The sequence below is a fragment of the Galeopterus variegatus genome, unplaced genomic scaffold (genome assembly GCF_000696425.1).
Source record: "Galeopterus variegatus unplaced genomic scaffold, G_variegatus-3.0.2 Scaffold2126, whole genome shotgun sequence".
Lineage (NCBI taxonomy): Eukaryota > Metazoa > Chordata > Mammalia > Dermoptera > Cynocephalidae > Galeopterus > Galeopterus variegatus.
The window spans coordinates 162,739-181,911 of NW_007728237.1; the positions used below are offsets into that span (position 1 = coordinate 162,739).

Consider the following 19,173-nt stretch of genomic DNA (forward strand, 5'->3'; position numbering starts at 1 on the left):
TACTTATAAGGCATATACCTCCAGCTATGGCCCAGCCCTTTAACGAGCCATAGAGGAGGCGGCCCTGCCACCTCCCAACCACCCTGGCTGACTAAAAGACCCAGCACTCTATCCAGGTAGTCTTTCTGAAGCTTGAGACCATCTCAGAACATCCACAATTTTAAATTTTAGATTTGTGAATACCATTCCCATCAAAACAAGTTATAGCTTCAGAAACTAGTCTTGACCAGGGAATCGCTGGAGCCCTGTCTCTGTGTCGCTAGAGGAAATGCTCACATGGATTCTCCTTTCTTGGCCAAAATCACCTAGGATTTCACAGAGCAGTTCCAGGTGCTGTTGCCCAAGAACACCCAGCCTTGCAGGGAGGTCATCTCCGCACTGCTGGAGAAGATGAACGTAGACAGAAGGAGCTACCAGATCGGCAAGACCAAGGTCAGCGTTCCTACCCCCTGGGGCGGCTGCAAACCCAATCCCCACCCCCCCACGTCCCCAGATGCCCTGGGCCACGCTCTGAAAAACAGGGGCTCTGCTGAGGAAGTGTGTTTTTCGGGGCCCAGCACTTTATTTCTTCCCAGCAGGCAGAGCAGAGTGACTGGGGGGGCTGCCTTGTCGAGCCTCCTCCAGCTGCTCTTCAGCGGGGCTCAGGGAGTCGCTCAGTCTAACCTGTTTACTGTTTTCTCGTGGGCAGGACAGGGCAATTGTGCTGACCATCAGGGGGCTTTGGGGCCAGTCAGTGAGCTTTGTAGTGTCTGGGAGAAGGTTTCCTGCAGTTGTCTTCCCTTTCCAAAATTGCCTCCACCCTGTGGGTGTTGTGTGGGTTGCTTCTCGTTTTCCAGGCACCACTTGGCTGCTCTTGTTTAACAAGTCAAGGTCAGCTCCCCGGGAAGGCCCCTCCTGGTGTAAAAGGTCCCTTTACGGTTCCTCAACAATGTTAATCATAGGGTTACCATATAACTCAGCAGTCCCACTCCTGGGTATATTCCCAAAAGAATTGAAAAACAGGTGTTCAGTCAAAAACGTGTGTACCCGCATTCACAGCAGCACTCTTCATAGTGGCCAAAAGGTGGAAACAACCCCAGTGTCCCTCAGTCAGTGAGTGGATTAACAAAATGTGGTGCATCCACACAGTGGAATAGTATACAGCCATGAAAAGTAAGAAAGCACCTGTGCTGCAGTGTGGATGAACCTTGAGAACATGCTCAGTGAGAGAAGCCAGACCTCAAAAGCCACATTGTGTGACGCCATTGATACGAAAGTTCCGGACAGGCACATCCATAGAGACAGACAGCAGATTAGTGGTCACCAGGGCAGGGGGAGGGGAATGGGGAGTGACCACTGAGGGGGACGGGGATCTCTTTTTGTGGGGGATGAAAACATTCTGGCACTGGATAGAGGTGATAGTAGAGCATTATGAATGTGCTTACACTAAAAACAAAAAAAGCCCCAGTCAGTCAGCACACCAGCCCAAACCTCACTCCCAGCATGGGCTATGCAGATCTCCCAGGCACCGGCAGCTTGTGGGAATCGGGTGGTGCATCGTGCTGACCCAGCCCAACCCCACACCTACCAGGTCTTCCTGAAGGAGACAGAGCGGCAGGCCCTTCAGGAGACACTGCATCGGGAGGTCGTGCGCAAGATCCTGCTCCTGCAGAGCTGGTTCCGGATGGTGCTGGAACGGCGGCAGTTCCTACAGATGAAGCGGGCAGCTGTCACCATCCAGGCCTGCTGGCGGTCCTATCGGGTCCGGCGGGTGCTGGAGAGGACGCAGGCAGCCGTGTACCTCCAGGCGGCCTGGAGGGGCTACCGGCAGCGGACTGCCTACCAGCGCCAGAGACAGGGCATCATCCGCCTGCAGAGCCTCTGCCGCGGGCATCTGCAGCGCAAGAGGTGAGCACAGCAGGGCCTGCTCCTCAGAACGTTCTGGAAGCCCAGGAGGGTCACTCATCAAAGAGCTACCTGTCTGGCCGGTGGAGCTCTGGGGATGTCATTCTGCACACAGGGAGGGGCTAGCAGAAAACCAGCTGTCTGGACACACGGGCTCCAGAGAGATACTCCAGAGCTGGCAGGGGACACTTAAGGAGGAAGCCCCAGTTTTACCATTGGCTGGACTTGGTCTCCACCAGGGACTTCCTGCACCTGCCCACCCTAGGCCAGTCGATGTAACACTTGGGTTGAAGGAGGGGCTGACCAGACCACCCCGAAGTGGTCCCCTTCCCCCACCATAGACCCAGCCCTGTGCCAGGAGTCAGGGTCCCAGCACCCAGGACAGAAGTCCCTTTCAGGCACTGTCCACACATGCAAAAGCCTCCTAGAGAATGAGCCCCAGAGAGACCTCCCAGTGGATCCCAGAGGAATTCAGGGATTTCATATGGAACCCACCCACAGCAGACCCAGCAAGGGTCCTCTCCCTGAATGAGCAAGCCAGGCATACCTAGGGCAGGGGTGGCCCTGACGACAAGGGGGCACCTCCTGTATCCTCCAGGAAAGGCAGAACCTCTGGTTAAGGAGGTTCTGCCTTTCTGGAAGTATCTCTAAGGGCTGCTAGGCAGAGGCAGAACCTGGCCTACAGCTCACAGGCAGTATGGTAGGGGGTCACCCCAGAACCCAGCTGGGTCGATTCTGGAGGCAGAGAAGACATCCATTTGTGAACTAGCCCCCTCTACTCTTTCCTCACACCAGCTTCAGCAAGATGGTCGCAGAGAAGCAGCAGGCAGGAGAGAAGGAGAGGGAAGCCCAGCAGGCCGCCAGGGTGGGGACCACAGAGGGCCGGTGGGGCCAGGTGGCCAGCAGGGAGCAGGAGGCCGAGCAGCGCCCGGAGACGTCGGACAGTGAGCACCTGGTGTTGGAGCCTGAAGCGTGGCCGAGTGATGAGTCCCCGGTGGGGATCTCCCTACCTGAGAAGGAGGCACTGACCCCAGAGAAGGAGGTGGTGAGCCCAGAGAAGGTGCCCCCATCCCAGAAAAACTTGACAGCCGAAAGTCACGAGAAAGTCCCCAGCAGCCGGGAGAAACGCGAGTCCCGTCGACAGAGAGGGCTGGAGCACGTGAAATTCCAGAACAAACATAGCCAGTCCTGTAAGGAAGAGAGTGCCCTCAAAGAACCTTCTAGAAGGGCTGTCCCAGAACAAGGGAAGAGCCTCCCAGAAGACAAAAAGGAGAGCAGAGATGAAACCCCTACAGATGCAGGGACAGAGGCCCAGGAGGCTTCTAAAAGGCAGTCCACAGAGCAACCGCAGGCCATAGCGGCCAGCCAGATCTCCGGAGAAACAGAGCAGGTGCCCCAAGGTGGGAGCCCTAGGCCAGGCCATGTGGAACGGCCCACAAGCCTGGCCCTGGACAGCAGGGTTGGCCCACCAGCCCCCGGCAGCACCCCTGAGACCCCCAAGGACAGGACCAAGCTGAGTGGCACTCCAAGGGGTCAAGACGGGCCCGAGAGCCCCGGAGGCCCCACGCAGATCCAGCGGCACCGCGACCAGGATGCTGAGCGGCTGGCCACTGCTGTGGAGCTGTGGCGGGGCAAGAAGCTGATGGCAGCCACCAGCCCCAGTACCATGCTGAGCCAGTCGCTGGACCTCAGTGACAGGCACCGGGCAGTGGGGACCACCCTCATGTCCACAGAGTAAGCCCCCACTCTCCTCTGTGCAAGCACCATGGTTGCCAGGCCAGGGCCGGCAAGGCCACGCATCCCCAAAACACATGAGCAGTCACGCCCAGCAGGCATGTGGGAGCCCCAAGGAAGGAGGGCAAAGGGGCAGGCAGAAGGCTCAGCAGAGATGAGGCACCTGCCCAGGGATGCCCTGAGAGTCCCCCAACACAAGCTGTGCTAACACAGAAAGCCTTATGGAGGCAACCCCTCGGGTCAAGGGCTCTGCTGCCCAATGAACCTGGGCCTCAGTTCCCTCATCAATGAAGGGGGCTCATCATACTTCCGCAGGGTTGAAGGAGTAAGGGCTCACTCTGCCTGACTCTTCATACACTAAATGTCGGGGACTGCAAATCTGCAGCCCCATCTTCTCTAGGGCCTGCGGGGCTGAAGGAAAGGAGAGTCGGAGGAGAGACAGGCATTCATTCCGGTAGAGCAGGGCTTCTCAGCCTCCCACTGCTGACGTTTAGGGCTGGATTGTTCTCTTTGGTGGGGGCTATCCTGGATATCCTAGGGTGCTGAGCAGCACCCCAGCCTCCACCCACCAGATGCCAGTAGCATGATACATAATGAAGGATGGATGGGTGGATGGATGGATGGATTGATGGGTAGGTGGATTATGAGTGGGTGGATGGACAGACGGACGAGTGATGGTTGGATGGAAGGATGGATGTGGATGGGTGGAGGATAGGTAGAAGATAGATAGAGATGGTGGATATAGATGGGAGATAGATACAGACAGACAGGGTCTCTCTCATGCCGAAGCAGGGTTTTTTGTTGTTGTTTTTTAAAGATGACCGGTAAGGGGATCTTAACCCTTGACTTGGTGTTGTCAGCACCATGCTCACCCAATGAACTAACCGGCCATCCCTATATGGGATCCGAATCCACGGCCTTGGTGTTATCAGCACCGCACTCTCCTGAGTGAAACACGGGCTAGCCCTGAAGCAGCGTTTTTCACCCTCTGCACATCAAGATCTGGGCGGGAACTAACCGGCCATCCCTATATATAGATACAGACAGACAGGGTCTCTCTCATGCCGAAGCAGGGTTTTTTGTTGTTGTTTTTTAAAGATGACCGGTAAGGGGATCTTAACCCTTGACTTGGTGTTGTCAGCACCATGCTCACCCAATGAACTAACCGGCCATCCCTATATGGGATCCGAATCCACGGCCTTGGTGTTATCAGCACCGCACTCTCCTGAGTGAAACACGGGCTAGCCCTGAAGCAGCGTTTTTCACCCTCTGCACATCAAGATCTGGGCGGGATCGTTGTCTGGGGTGGGGCTGTCCTGGCACTATAGAGTGTTGAGCAGCATCCCTAGGCTCCACCTACCAGGAGCCAGTAGCACCCATTCCCTCCTTTCCCTCAGTGGTGGCAGCCAAAAATGTCTCCAGACATTGCCAAGAGTCCCCTGGGGGCCAGATTCGGCCCAAGTGAGAACTTCTAGATTATGCCAATAGCATATTGCTCCCTTGCTGTGGTCAGTAACAACTGCACTTCTGTGATCTCACAGGGAGAGGCGCATCTCCTTATCCACCAGCGATGTCTCCAAGCTCCTCCCATTCCCGGCCAAGGCTCAGGTAACTTATGCTGCAGGCTGCGGCTCTCGCCCCTCAGGGTCATAGTTCACTCCCTCTATGGCTGCCCTGGCCCTGCCCAAGGAGAAAGGTGATGTTGGTGGAGAGAGGGCACAGTGACTGCAGGGATCCAGTGTCCCCCAGCATGGGCCACCTGCCTTTGCTCACTCGTCTCCCCCCCAACCCCCATTGTCTTGCAGCCTTCAACAGAAGCCACAGATGGGGAACCAAGCACCAAGAAGCCAGCCGTCCAGAAGAAGAAATCAGGCGATGCAGCCTCTGGCACAGATGCAGGGCTGTCCCCAGGCTCCCAGGCTGACTCTAAGTAAGTTCAGGGGTTGGAGGGCTCCAGGGTCCTTGCCAAGGCCTCGTAGCAGTTCATTGTCCTCAACCTATCACGTTTACGAACCACAGTCGGGCAGGTATTTAATCAGTGGAAATTCCATGAGGAGAGGTTCCTGCATGCAGAGCTTCCCCAGGGCCCTCGCCCTGGACTTGCCCGCAAAGCCCAGGTTCATGACCTCCTCTAGCACCAGCATGGCCGCCTCGGGGTGCAGTGATTCCTACGGAAGCCTCAAGCCAGTCTGGGTCACCTCCTCCTCTGGGTCCACAGACAGTTTCCATTTGGCTTTTCATGGAATCAAAACCGTCTCCTGTCTCCCCCTCCCCCACCTCTGGGAACCCCTCCTGGGTCCTCAGATAGGAAGAACTGGGCCAAGACTCTGTTCCCAGAAAGCCCCTGTGAAAACGCTCCAGGTGGCTCTTTCTCAGGGAAGGGAGAGCAGGCCATGTGACAGGTGAGCTTTGATCCAGATGCAGGGGAAGGAAGGTGCAGGGCGGACTCTGCTGGGTGTGGGGACAGAGCCCCCCCACTGCAGGGAGAACCTACTGATGGCACAAAGTACCACAACCTGGGTGGCTTAAAACACAGAAACTTATGCTCTCATGGTTCTAGAGCCCACAAATCTGAAATCAATGTGTCATCAGGGTTGTTGTCCCTCCAGAGCTCTAGGGGAGGATCCTTCTTGCCTCGTCCAGCTTCTGGGGGCTCCAGGTGATCCTTGGCTTTTGGCCGCATCACTGCAGTCCCTGCCTCTGTCTTCCCTTGACTGTCCCCTCTCCCATGTGTCTTCTCTTCTGTCGCTTATAAGGACACATTGTATTTAAGGCCAACCTGGTTAATCCAGCATGATCTTATCCCGAGATTCTTCATTTAATTACATCTGCAAAGACCCTTTCTTCCAAGTAAGGACATGCTTACAGATCCTGAGGGTTACACATGAGCCCAGCAGCCACGGTCCACGGTTTGGCAAATACCAAATTCTTCCTGACTTTTCTAACCCTGTGCCAATAAAAATATATGAGGGGGACAGGAGTGTTATTAATTTTTAAATATGAAAACGGAATCAAACTGTGCCTTCGGTTCAGCATCTTGCTTTTTTCCCATTACTCCCCTGTCAGTTCATACAAATAGACTTTAGCATTAGTAGCATCAATAATGAAGAAAAGGGCTCTCCTTATAATAAGACCCGTTTTTTTTTTATTTTTATTTTTTAATTTTTTTTCCTTTTTGTCTTTTTTTCGTGACCGGCAACGGATCGCAACCCTCAGTGTCGCGCCCGTACCGGACCGGGACCGGCAACGGGATCGCAACCCTCGGTGTTGCTCCCGCACCTCGCTCAGCCAGTGAGCGGCCGGTCTGTATGTGGGATCCGAACCCTCGGCGGGAGCGCCACCACACTTCCCAAGCGGCGCACTATAGCAGTGCGCCACCGGGCCGGCCCTAAGACCAGTTTTTAGTCAGGCAATTACAGAGTGTTTGCTATGTGCCCAGTCAGAGGGAGGCTGGGCTTCGTGTCCATTTTCATTTTCTGAAGCTTAAATGAAACCACTTACTTTCTCCTGCAGATCCACATTTAAGAGACTTTTCCTGCATAAAACCAAGGATAAAAAATACAGCCTGGAGGGCGTGGAGGAGATGGAGAACACGGTGTCTGGGCACGCTGTGCTAGAAGCCACCACCACGAAGAAGGGTCTAGAAGGTTGGTTGCCTGCAGCCTCAGGGACAGACGGCAGAGCCCCCAGGGCCCCCAGGGATGTTGATCAGGCCTGAATAGGGCCTTGAGTCGGCCCAAGAGCCCTGGGCACAGAGCTTCAGGGGGTTTCTGACTGTGCCCGGCAAGGGGTCCTACGCGAAATCCACCCTCACCAGCTGTTTCCTCCCCACAGCCCCTTCTGGCCACCAGCAGCGCCACGCAGCAGGCGAGAAGCACACCAAGGAGCCAGGAGGCAAAGGGAAAAGGAACCGAAACCTCAAGATTGGCAAAATCACGGTGTCGGAGAAGTGGCGGGAATCGGTGTTCCGCAAGATCACCAATGCCAACGAGCTCAAATACCTGGATGAGTTCCTGCTCAACAAGGTGGGCCCAGCAGCCGGCCGGAACGCCAGGTGGAGGTGGCGGGTGCGGGACACACAGCAGGAGTCAGATCTGGGCCTCCTCGGGGAACTGCCACCCCTGGACAGAGTTTTCTGAACTGCCCACCACAGTCCTTAGCAGGTCAGAAATAGAAAGTCCAGGTCCACAGTCCTGATACACAGAAGGTTCCAGAAACCTAGGTCCGACATCACCTCGTTTACTGCAAAACCTGGCCTGGGCCCACGTGGAACTATTGTAGTCTGCGTTTTTCTCACTCAGCACAGATATTTATATTTCACTGCAAGATCTTAGTGAATGTTACTATGGGGTGCACAGGACACGTGGAAAGCTGCGTTGTATCTGAAGCAGTCAGAATCCTGAGACACACCTGTCCCCGAGAGCTCTGGGTGATGAGCCACAGCATGTGTCAGAACACCTTCCACATGGCGAGGTCAACGTTGTCTCGTGCATGTGTTCAGGTTGGATGCCAAGCACAAGTTTTCTTCCTATGGCCCGTGCCCAGGAAGTTCAAAATCTGCTATTAGAAGACACTTCACGTGTTGTCCCACGGCACCCCACAGGGGTGACTGTCCCACTTGTATACATGAGGAAACGGAAGCACCAGGCTTCAGATTAACCCCCCAGGAAACCCCTTGGTCCCACAGTCAGGCCTTGTCTGACTGCACAGCTGCTGCCTGAACTCCTACTGTATTTAGATTACACTTTTACAAAATTCATGCAGTCTCACGGCAGACATTGATTAAGCACTAACTGTACAGCGGAGGTAGAGGTGAATGAGCCATGGCTTGCACTTGGAGTGTTCATGCCCCAGCTAGGGGTGATCCCACAGCAAACGGAGTGGTGGCCTGACAGGGACACTGAAGGGTCAAGAGACCCTGCCAAAGGCAAAACCATTTTGAAATAACCAAGCTTTTATTTTACTTTTTTTTTAAAGATGACCAGTAAGGGAATCTTAACCCTTGACTTGGTGTTGTCAGCACCACGCTCTCCCAAGTGAACTAACCAGCCATCCCTGTATAGGGATCCAAACCCATGGCCTTGGTGTTATCAGCACCACACTCTCTGAAGTGAGCCATGGGCCGGCCCTAATTAACCAAGCTTTTTGAGGCAACCTGATCCTGGGGTGTGGCCGGACATTGAGCACCTATGTGGGGCAGCAGGAAGGGTCTGGGCTAAATCTGCAGTTCTCAGCAGGGGCATTTCTGTCCTCCAGGGACATTGGCAATGTCTAGAGACATCTTGGGGTGTCACGACTGAGGGCAGGGGTGCCACTGGCATTGAGTGGGTGGAGGCCAGGAATGCTGTTAGCACCTCACAGTGCACAGGATGGTCTCCACTACAGAGGGTGATCCAGTCCCACATGTCAGTAGTTTTAACTGCATTGAAGGGGTTGGAGACCAGGGTTAGATGGAGGGGCAAATTTTACCCTGTGAGCCCAGGGGAGGACTTGGGAGAGGGCAGAGGTGATGGCTTAGAGCCTCCTCAGGCACACAGGTCCCCAGGACTGAGGCCACATGGGGTCAACTCCTCTCTCTTTCCAGATAAATGATCTGCGCTCCCAGAAGACTCCCATCGAGAGCTTATTTATTGAAGCCACCGAGAAGTTCAGGAGCAACATCAAAACCATGTACTCCGTCCCCGTACGTGGTGGTGGCGGCCCCAAGCCCTTGGCGCTTCCTGTTCCCTCTCCCAGACTGTCCCCGTGTATCTGCTGGGGCTCCCCCCCCCAGTTGCATGGGGTGATGTCTGCAATTCCTGCAGAACGGGAAGATCCACGTCGGATACAAGGACCTGATGGAGAACTACCAGATCGTCGTCAGCAACCTGGCCACTGAGCGCGGCGAGAAGGACACCAACCTGGTCCTCAACCTATTCCAGTCGCTGCTGGATGAGTTCACCCGTGGCTACACCAAGAATGACTTTGAACCCACAAAGGTAGGTGGCTGTTCCTTCAAGCCACGCCTGCCTATGCCGGCCACGCCCACCTCCGCCACACCATGCCCACCTCCCCCCCCCCAGACCGTGGTGGGGGTGGACTCCACAGGACTCCACTTCTGGGTCAGGGTATCCAACTAGGGCAGATGGAGGGCATTTGGGTGGAGGGTGCCGCTCCAGGTGAGGGAGAGGTCACGGGGCGCTGACACCTCTGTGGCGGTGGACCTGGGAGGGTTCCCAGGGGACCCAGCAGACCAGGCATCCCCACATACACCTCCTCCTTGTGTCCCTGGCAGCAGAGCAAAGCTCAGAAGAAGAAGCGGAAGCAGGAGCGTGCTGTGAGTAGGCGCCTACGTGTTTGTGGTTGTGTGCACCTGTGTGCACGTGTGTCAGGGTATGCTACATGTGTGCATCTGCATGTGTGTGTATGTGTCCCCTCAGCACATAAGGAGCCCTGGGCATGAAAGGGCGACGCCCCCTGAAATGCCCTTGTCCATGCTGAATACCCCACCCCCATTGGGGCTGGAGCCCCCTCAGTGCCCTCTGCCACCCCTGCAGGTCCAGGAACACAACGGGCATGTGTTTGCCAGCTACCAGGTGAGCATCCCACAGTCTTGCGAGCAGTGCCTCTCCTACATCTGGCTCATGGACAAGGCTCTGCTGTGCAGTGGTGAGTGCACCCACACACAACCACACCCCAGCCCCTACCTCTCACTGCTCAGCCCAGCCTCAGGGCAAATCTTCCTGGAATGCTGCCCTAGCCACATCTCACCTGCTCAAATGCTCCACCCTCCCACCCCCCACAACCCCCAGCAGAGCCCAATTCTTAGCTGGCCCTGAGGCCCTCCACTGGCTGGTCCCCACCCACCTCTGCACCTGCCCTCTTTACATACACCTGGGCAGGTCATGCTGTGTCCCACCTCTGGGCCTTTGTACATGCTGCTCCCACTGCCTGAATGTTATTTCCTCTTTGGATCCCTCCCCTGTGTGCCAGGTGCAGCCAACAGGTCCCCACAGGAATCCTGAGAGACAGGTGTGGCCAGTCGGTCCCCATGGGACCCTGAGATATGTGTGGACCATAATGACCAAGCTGGCCCATGGTCATGTAGCTGGGAGTGGCCAAGCGAGTCAGCCACAGAGGCCCAGCAGGATCAGGTGGCCTTTAATGCTCGTACTTTTCTGCCAGAACCAGCCACGCCTGGGTCTTTTTGGCCCTGGGTTTCCACTTGCCCTGTGGTCCCTGTGTGAAGAGCAGCCCACCACCCCACGTCCATTTAAATACCCAGACAGTTGTCACTGTCCCAGGAAAACTTAACCTTAGCCCAACCCCTACCCAATTCTGTCCTTGCTTGGAGGGTGAAGGGTGTCTCCCTCTTTTTAGCATAGCTGATTTGCTCTCTCCAAGCTGTCAGCTGGGGAGTCCAGGGTTCAGAGTGGGTGGAAGAGGGAAAAGCTGCATCTTTCATGTCCCTGTAATGCACCAGTTGCCCGGGGCCACCTCCTGGCTCAAGTCTCAGTTCCCTCCAAACCCATCCTCTCTGCCCCACTGGACATGCTGGGTCTGAGGCCACCACTGGTCACCATGAAGCATGAAAACCTGCCTACATGGCTTCCTCTCGTGGGAGTTGGGGCAGGGATTCATGTGATGCGAGTTTAGAAGGCAGTCATTGGGCCCCTGGTCGGGGGTGAGCAGCCCCGGGAACATGGGGTCCCTGATGCACCTTTTGTGACCTCTCACACCTCCTAGTGTGCAAGATGACCTGCCACAAGAAGTGTGTGCACAAGATTCAGAACTACTGCACCTACAAGTGCGGGAGGAAGGTGAGTGGTGCGAGGCCTGGAACTTTCTCAAACAATACACTGCCCAGGGTGCCAGCTGCCTGGGGGAGGCCATGCTTGGTTTGAGGACTAAGTAAGGACATTAGGCAGGTGCAGGGAGCTGACAGAAGGGGCCACGACCCCTTATTCTGCAGCAGAACACACCCTCATCCCCTTGTTCTGTGTCTGAGGCCGCCAAGGCAAGGGTTGGGCATGTGTGTGCCTCTCAGACCCCGACCCTGCTCATCTCTCCTTCCGGGAGAGCCTCAGGCCAGGCAGAGGGAAGCCTCCTGATTCTGTGTGTGAGAAGGTGGGGATCCCAAGTGCTGGGGTACAGTAGGAATCGGGACCCACTTCTTGGAGGGGGCTGTGGGTGGCTGGAGAATAGGCCTCTCCCCAGGAAGGACCCCCATTCCCATGGGTGCTCCATGTAGGGAGCCCTGCCCAGTGGCCATCAGGCTGACCTCAGCAGCCCAGAAGCCCCAGAAGCCGTACCAAGGGACTGAGGGGAAGGGAGGGATGGAGCCCACAGAGGTGGTCCTCGTGGAGGAGGCAGGAGGAGGGAGGAGTCCGAGGTGCAGCGGGGAGGACAGCTCTGCCCAGGCCTGACTCTCCACCCCCACCCTGCAGAGTGAGGCAGGCGCTGAGCCAGGCCACTTTGGCGTGTGCGTGGATAGCCTGACCAGCGACAAGGCCTCGGTGCCCATCGTGCTGGAGAAGCTTCTGGAACACGTAGAGATGCACGGCCTATACACTGAGGGCCTCTATCGGAAGTCGGGAGCCGCCAACCGCACGAGGGAGCTCCGGCAGGCGCTGCAGACAGGTGGGCACTGCGGGTGGGTGGATGATGTGGGCAGTGGGTACCCTGTGAGATGCATACCAGCCCTGCCCTGCCCTCCCCGCAGACCCCTCGGCGGTCAAGCTGGAGAACTTCCCCATCCACGCCATCACCGGCGTGCTGAAACAGTGGCTGCGGGAGCTGCCTGAGCCCCTCATGACCTTTGCCCAGTACGGTGACTTCCTCCGTGCCGTCGGTGAGCGCCACAGCAGTGTGGGCAGCAACGGGCAATGCCAGCCTTGGGTGGCCATGGTCAGGAGACAGCCTTGAGCTGTGTCCAGCCAGGGGAGGTGGCACCACCTGCTCACAGCTGAGAAACCAAAGCAGTCAATCAAGCCATGGGTCCCCAATTTGGGGTGGGGCTGGGACCTCTCTGTGGCCTTTCATTCTTGCCACACACCAATGCTGAGTGCCACATGGAGGGTGGCTGGGGCATATCGGGTGATAGTCTTCTTGGGGGCCCTCGGGGAGCTGACACCCTTGGCCTCCCTAGAGCTGCCGGAGAAGCAGGAGCAGCTGGCCGCCATCTACGCCGCCCTGGAGCACCTGCCCGAGGCCAACCACAACTCCCTGGAGCGGCTCATCTTCCATCTGGTCAAGCAAGTGCCTCCCGATGTGCCCGCCCACCCTCTGGGGTCCCCATCAGGAACCCCCAAGGCAGCATTTCCCTGTGGGACCTGGGCTGACATTCTCTGATGGTTTTGAACCAGGACACAGCCGGTGATGGGGGTTCGGGTAGGGGGCCCAGCCTGGCCGGGTCCTTGTGGCAGCTCTCCATGCTACGGAGTGTCTCCCACCTCTGGGCCGCAGCGCTCCTTTCCCAGCAGCCACCCCAAGGCCCTAAACTCCAGCCTTGGGGCTCCCTGAGACCTCCCTCCCTTGGCTGTGGCCATTCCCTAACTGCTGGTGGCCGTGCAGGGTGGCCCTGCTTGAAGATGTGAACCGCATGTCACCCGGCGCACTGGCCATCATCTTTGCACCCTGCCTCCTGCGCTGCCCTGACAGCTCAGACCCGCTGGCCAGCATGAAGGATGTCCTCAAGATCACCACGTGAGTGTCACCGGGGCTGGCCCCACCCAGGGATGTGTGTCCGGGGCAGCCCAGCCAGGGTCCCACAATGAAACAGGTCTCGATCTGGTCGAGAATGTACGCCGGCTCCTTCCCAGCTGTATGTAACTGTGTGTCAGGCTGGCTGGTTAGCTCAGTGTGTTAGAGCAATGCTGATAACTCCAAGGTCCAGGGTTTGGATCTGCATCCCAGCTAGCCACCAAAACAAAGTCTGGAAGACAGTACGCAGCTGGCAATGGCCCTGGAAGTTGGCGGGACTGGGGTAATAAGTAAGCCTCGTTTGGTGTCTTTACCCTCCATTTGTTCCGAACGTGCCCTGATGAGCACACTATTTTTGTTCTAAAATGGGAGTTTTAACAAAGGCTGGATGCAGGATGGGTGGCCAGTCGGGGCTCCTCTCCCTGTGAGCAGCTGCCCCCTGCAGGTGGCACCACAGGTGGCAGGGCTCACGCACCTCCAGACCTAGGCAAAGACACGACCTTGCGTCTCTCCTCAAGCAGGGAGGGTATTACTTCTGAGTTTTTTTGAGACTGAGAAAACAGAAAAGGAGGAATCCCTCATCCTTCATTGCAGGGGGAGAGGCAGACATTAAAACCCAAGTTTTCCACTCCCTGGTAAACAAACGATCTTCTAGAGGTTTCTTTTTCCCCTGGAGTGTTCTCTGAAAGTTCTTCACAAGAAAGAACTCAGAAGATGGTCAGACATCAATAATTAGAGGCCTTTTTTAGGCTAGAGTTGTGAAAATAAGAGCCTATCACCCTAGGTGGCTTCCCAAGGCAAACATGAAGAGGGTCTAAGAGGACCGCCTGACAGTGGGTCTCCCAGGCCATGCTCATCGCTATTAAGAGTGACAGGCAGTAAGGAGCAGGAGGCCCTGACACCACCCAGCTGGTGTGGTGACAGATCTGCATCCAGTCTCTTCTGGCAGACTTTTTGGGTTTTTCCTTACGTGGTCAGGGTCATGGGACACCTCAGTCAGGACCACCTCTCAGCCCAGTCTGACTTCCTATCTCCCCTCCACCTCCTCCTGGAACTGACCACTCTGGGCTGGCCATGGGTCAGAGCACATGTTCTGGAGCACTCGGGGCTGGCTGCCTGCTGGCCCTTGGACAAACTACCCAGCCTCCCTGCAGCTCGGACTTCTCTGGGAGGCAGAATAACCCCCACCCGCTGGTGACAGGCTTCAGTCCACTGTGACCCACCACGATGTACTTCCTCCTCAAACGAGGAGGCTTACAGAGGTAGGGGACTCAGGCTCGGAAGTAAGCTGCCAGAGGTCACACAGCACGGGAGCCAGGGACCACAGCTGAGTCCAAGGCTCTGCCTGGTCTCTGGGGCTCTCCGCTCCAGCTGCCGCCTGCCCTGGTCTCCAGCCAGCACCTCCCTCCCAGGAAGTAACCGAATCGCCCCTCCCGTGGGCCTTCTCCACAGGTGCGTGGAGATGCTGATCAAGGAGCAGATGAGGAAGTACAGAGTCAAGATGGAAGAGATCAATCAGCTAGAGGCCGCAGAGAGCATCGCCTTCCGCAGGCTGTCACTCCTGCGACAAAATGCTGTGAGCTTCCAGGGCAGCGGGGGCGTGGTCTTGTAGATGGGCGGGGTCTCGTGTGAGAGGAGCCTTGGGGCCTGGGGTGGGAGGGGCCTGCAGGTGGGTGGGACATCCAGTGGCAGGAGTTGGGTGTGGTCTCGTGGGGAGTGGGGCTGGTCTCCCTTCCCCTGGGCTCATGCCCACTCCCAGCACGCCATAGCGACAGGCAGACTGGCCTGGGACCTTGCATCCTCACAGGTAAAAGCAGATTTCCTGCCTTGATCAAAAGACCAAGGTCCACACTCAACTTTGGACCCATCACTCACTTGGTGGTGGTTCAAGTCATCGATTCAGCTTCCACCCTTGCTGACTTGGGCCCCACCCACAGGGAAATGTTCCCATAGCAAAGCGGGTAGGGGGTGTGAGTGGAGAGTGAGTGGGTCCTGGGCTCCTGTGGGAACCAGGAAACCCCTGTTCTCGTGCTGGCTGTCAGATGTGCCCCCAACTCAACACCTGCGTCAAGACCTATGTGTTCACCCTGTGTTCATCTCTCCCCCAGCCCTGGCCTCTCAAACTGGGGTTTTCATCTCCCTATGAGGGGGTCCTGGTATGTACATGTTCGGTGGGCCCACAGTGCATGTCCCCTGGTGCAGTGCATGCTGGGGTTCCCGTAGGATAGACTGAGCATGTCCTAACCTTTTGGAAGTGCATGCTGGGGGAGGTCCCTTGCCTGCTCACCGTCTGTGCTGAGGACGACCCATCAGCCAAGTGCCAGCCACTCTGTCCCTGCAGCATTCCTGGAGAAGTCTCACTAAAAACCCAGCACGTGCACAGAACTAACCTCCCCAGGAGCTGCTCATAACTCCCCAACCTTACACCAGCCACCAGCACTAACCTGCACCCACCTGCAGGCACCAGTCAGACCTGCAGCTTTTGTGTTCCAGAACAAGAGCCCCAAAGCCCGGGGGAGCCAGGATGGCAGCCTGGAGGAACTGGAGGTACTGCCGGAGGAGGAGGCAGCCGGCGGCGATGAGGACCGAGAGAAGGAGATCCTCATTGAGCGGATCCAATCTATCAAGGAGGAGAAGCAAGTGTCCCTTTGTCCCCTTTTCTCCCTGGGTTCCACTGTCCATCCCCCATCCACTGGCACCTTGGGCAGTAAAGGGCATGGGATTAGGAGGCCACTGAGCAGGTTCAATCCCTGGTGGTCAGCTTGGTCTCACTGGGCTCAGTCCCATCGTCCCTAAGACAGGCAGACAATATTCACCTCGTGGGACACTGCTGTCCTGAAACTTGACCATGAATGCTATAGCAGGCTCTGTTTAAACCCCATGCTTTCCCCCAGGGGACCACAGTGGCCCACAGGGAAAGGGGGGTGACAGAGAGGTGATGCCCAACTTGGTCTTGAAGTCAGTCTTAGCAAGGATGACTGACGAATTTATCATCCAGTGAAGGTGTGAGTGTGAAAGGTGGTGCTGTTAAAAATGAATGCAGGAAGCCTGGCCGGTTAGCTCTGCTGGTCAGTGGTGTTGTAACACCAAGGTCAAGGGTTTGGGTTCCTGTACCAGCCAGCCATCAAAAAAATTAATGCCACAAGAAGTGGTGTGTCTCTTAGTCTCAGGACCAGGGGAGGGTGTTCCAGGCAGAGGGAACAGCATGTGCAAAGGCCCTCGGGTGGGAGCACATCACTAGCTCCATGTAGGCCCAGATGCCCAGGCTTCCCGAAGCAGTTTGACACCCTCTGATGAGCTTCAGAGGGCCAGGGGTGTTTCAGGCCAGGTGTGCTTGGGGAGGGGGTAGGTTGGGGACAGGAAGTCACTTTTAGCTGCTCTGTTCTGTGCCGGCCTGGCACTTTCCATGGGGTGATCTTTCACCATAGGGGTGGCCTCAGACACCTGATTCTCTCTCCCCCAGGGAGGACATCACCTATCGGCTGCCGGAGCTGGACCCTCGGGGCTCTGACGAGGAGAATGTGGACTCAGAGACTTCGGCCAGCACTGAGAGCCTGCTGGAGGAGCGGGCTGGGCGGGGGGCCTTGGAAGGTCAGTATTAAGGTAGCGTCTGCTTTTCTCCTTCCCGTCCACCCCCGGCAGGCCCTGGGACAAGGGTCCATTTGCTTCCCCAAAGCTGCAGTAACCCTGCCGTCTGTCTCTCAAAAGGGCCCCCCGCACCTGCTCTCCCCTACCCCGGCGCACCCACCCCGAGCCCCCTCCCCAGGGTTGCTGCACCTCCACGACGAAGGCCGTCCTCCTTCATAACGGTCAGAGTGAAGACCCCCCGGCGGACCCCCATCATGCCCACAGCCAACATCAAGCTCCCACCTGGCCTGCCCTCCCACCTGGCTGGCCGGGGACCCAGAGTCCAGGAGGCCGCTGCCCCAGTGAGGCGCCGAGAGCCGCCTGCCCGCCGCCCGGACCAGGTACACTCCGTGTACGTCACACCCGGGGCAGACCTGCCTGTGCGGGGCACTCTGGAGCCCCTAGACGAGGATGACCAGCTGCCTGGGGCCAAGCGGAGGTACTCGGACCCCCCAACATACTGCCTGCCCCCAGCTTCGGGCCAGGCCAACAGCTGAGAGCCCATGGCTGGCACAGTCTACATGTCCAAGGACAGCCTGAGCTGGAGCTGGGCGCCGGAGCTGCAGAGCTGGCATTCAGCTCTCAAAGGATCCACAATGAAAAGCTTCAAGAGTGATGTTGGGTGGGCACCGGCTCCAAGCACAAAGTCAAGGCAGGGAGAGGCTGGCTGGGGCCAGGCCATCCTGCTGCCCAGCCCCAAGTCACTGACACGCCTGCCCGGAGCCAAATCGCAGCAGGCGGCTTTGCGCCCCCCCTCCCCTTTTGTACGTTTTTACAGTAGCTCTCTTTGTACGTGGTTTACATAACTTTAAACTGTAACAGCCTTAACAGAAGACCAAATTGTTTTTTATACGTGTATGTACAAACTTTTACATTAACGCTGTGCGTCTCCCTTGTAATCTGGACATGAGCCGTCAGGGTTGAGGCTGCTCGGCCACCGGGCTTCTGAAGCTCAGACTGCAGTCTACTTGGAGGGCAGTCAGCAGGCTGGGACCCTGCACAAGGGCTTTGGACACGTGGGGCACCTGACCACCCAAGCCTGTCTCCAACGCGTGTCTCCAGCAGGCAGCCACCTGACTGAGGTGCATTGCAGACAGCATTGGAGCCTTCCATGGGGGGTCGAGGCTGTTGGCTAGAGCCAGGACATGAGTCGGGACAGCCTCCACCCCGAGTCAGCACAGACCTTGCAGCGTTCCAGGGAGACCTCAGTGTGGTCATCACTCTTCTGTCCACAGTGCCCTGGACGCTGAGGGCTGGAGGACACCACCCTTGGCACTACCCGCCCTGTGTGACAGAACAGGAGCCAGTGACTCAGGACTGTTCACAGGCGGGGAGGGCAACCTTGAACTTGTATGTACCTATAGGTCAACAGTGACAGCCTGGTGATCTCCAGAGTGGGGTTCTTGTCTCTCAGGCTCAGCCCACTCCCCAGACACTTGGACTCATGGTCGCAGGTCTGGAATGATGGGTGCACCCGCACAACGTGTGAAATAAAAAGTGCCTGAGAAGTGTTTGCATGGAATTCCTGTTCCGACTGGTTTCAGGTTGGAAGAGCAGGGCTGGTGGGTGGGCATTGGCCCTGCAGCCTCAGCCAAAAGGGATCCAGGGCAAGGGTTGCACCCCTGGTCTGGGAGGACCTGCCTTGATCCTCTAGCAAATGCTGCTGTTGGAATTTCACATGGACTCTTCATACAAGGGAGATGGGCTTGCTGGAGGTGCCTGTTTATTGACGGGGAAAGCTGGGGGAGCAAGGAGCCCCCAGAAGAGCCTCATTCAGTGGGGAGAGCCTACTGTCCTGGGAGCCATCTCCTATCTCCCTGCTCCAGCACCCAGCCTCTGCCCAGCTGGGGCTCAGGTGTCAGCTGCAGCAGCCACATGCCCTGCAGAGGAGCCGGTTCCTGGTGGGCCCAAGAGTCAGGAGCAAACACCCTACAGATGCGCTCCCAGGCTGCAATGCCACGGGCACTTGTGGGAACTGTTTGGCAGGTGGAGTTGGGAACCATGAGGAACCCAAGTCCACACCTGCCGGATAGGTTGGGGGTCTTGTCCAAGACCACACAGCTGGGAAGGAAGGGGTAGGGCTGGGATTCCGACTCTTCCCTGTCAGCCTCTAGAGGTCCCCTTTATGGGCCCTGGGTTTGGTCTCCTCTGTGGTATTTTGCAACGACACCAGGCCCACTGGTGTGATCAAGGCACAGGTGACTTGAGGGGTGTGGAGGTAGATAAAGGCTGCATGACAGGCCCTGG

General features: G+C 57.1%; 1 protein-coding gene across 6 annotated transcripts in view; it reads left to right on the forward strand.

The window, feature by feature from the left end:
- Positions 1-18,434, forward strand: part of MYO9B (myosin IXB) — a 96,336-nt gene extending 77,902 nt beyond the window's left edge. For 3 of the 6 annotated variants that reach the window (XM_008580538.1, XM_008580540.1, XM_008580541.1), the window contains 21 exons: positions 310-432; positions 1,571-1,887; positions 2,680-3,618; positions 5,160-5,226; positions 5,424-5,548; positions 7,132-7,265; positions 7,453-7,643; positions 9,203-9,301; positions 9,423-9,596; positions 9,893-9,934; positions 10,155-10,266; positions 11,344-11,417; positions 12,045-12,237; positions 12,320-12,448; positions 12,746-12,851; positions 13,171-13,302; positions 14,752-14,875; positions 15,408-15,455; positions 15,793-15,935; positions 16,763-16,890; positions 17,008-18,434. In XM_008580538.1, coding sequence (XP_008578760.1) covers positions 310-432; positions 1,571-1,887; positions 2,680-3,618; positions 5,160-5,226; positions 5,424-5,548; positions 7,132-7,265; positions 7,453-7,643; positions 9,203-9,301; positions 9,423-9,596; positions 9,893-9,934; positions 10,155-10,266; positions 11,344-11,417; positions 12,045-12,237; positions 12,320-12,448; positions 12,746-12,851; positions 13,171-13,302; positions 14,752-14,875; positions 15,408-15,455; positions 15,793-15,935; positions 16,763-16,890; positions 17,008-17,423 — 3,816 coding nt within the window. In that variant the 3' untranslated portion in view covers positions 17,424-18,434. The remainder of the gene's footprint in view (positions 1-309; positions 433-1,570; positions 1,888-2,679; positions 3,619-5,159; positions 5,227-5,423; positions 5,549-7,131; positions 7,266-7,452; positions 7,644-9,202; positions 9,302-9,422; positions 9,597-9,892; positions 9,935-10,154; positions 10,267-11,343; positions 11,418-12,044; positions 12,238-12,319; positions 12,449-12,745; positions 12,852-13,170; positions 13,303-14,751; positions 14,876-15,407; positions 15,456-15,792; positions 15,936-16,762; positions 16,891-17,007) is intronic. The other 3 variants (XM_008580539.1, XM_008580544.1, XM_008580543.1) reach the window with 3 other exon arrangements.
- The last annotated feature ends 739 nt before the right edge of the window (positions 18,435-19,173 follow it).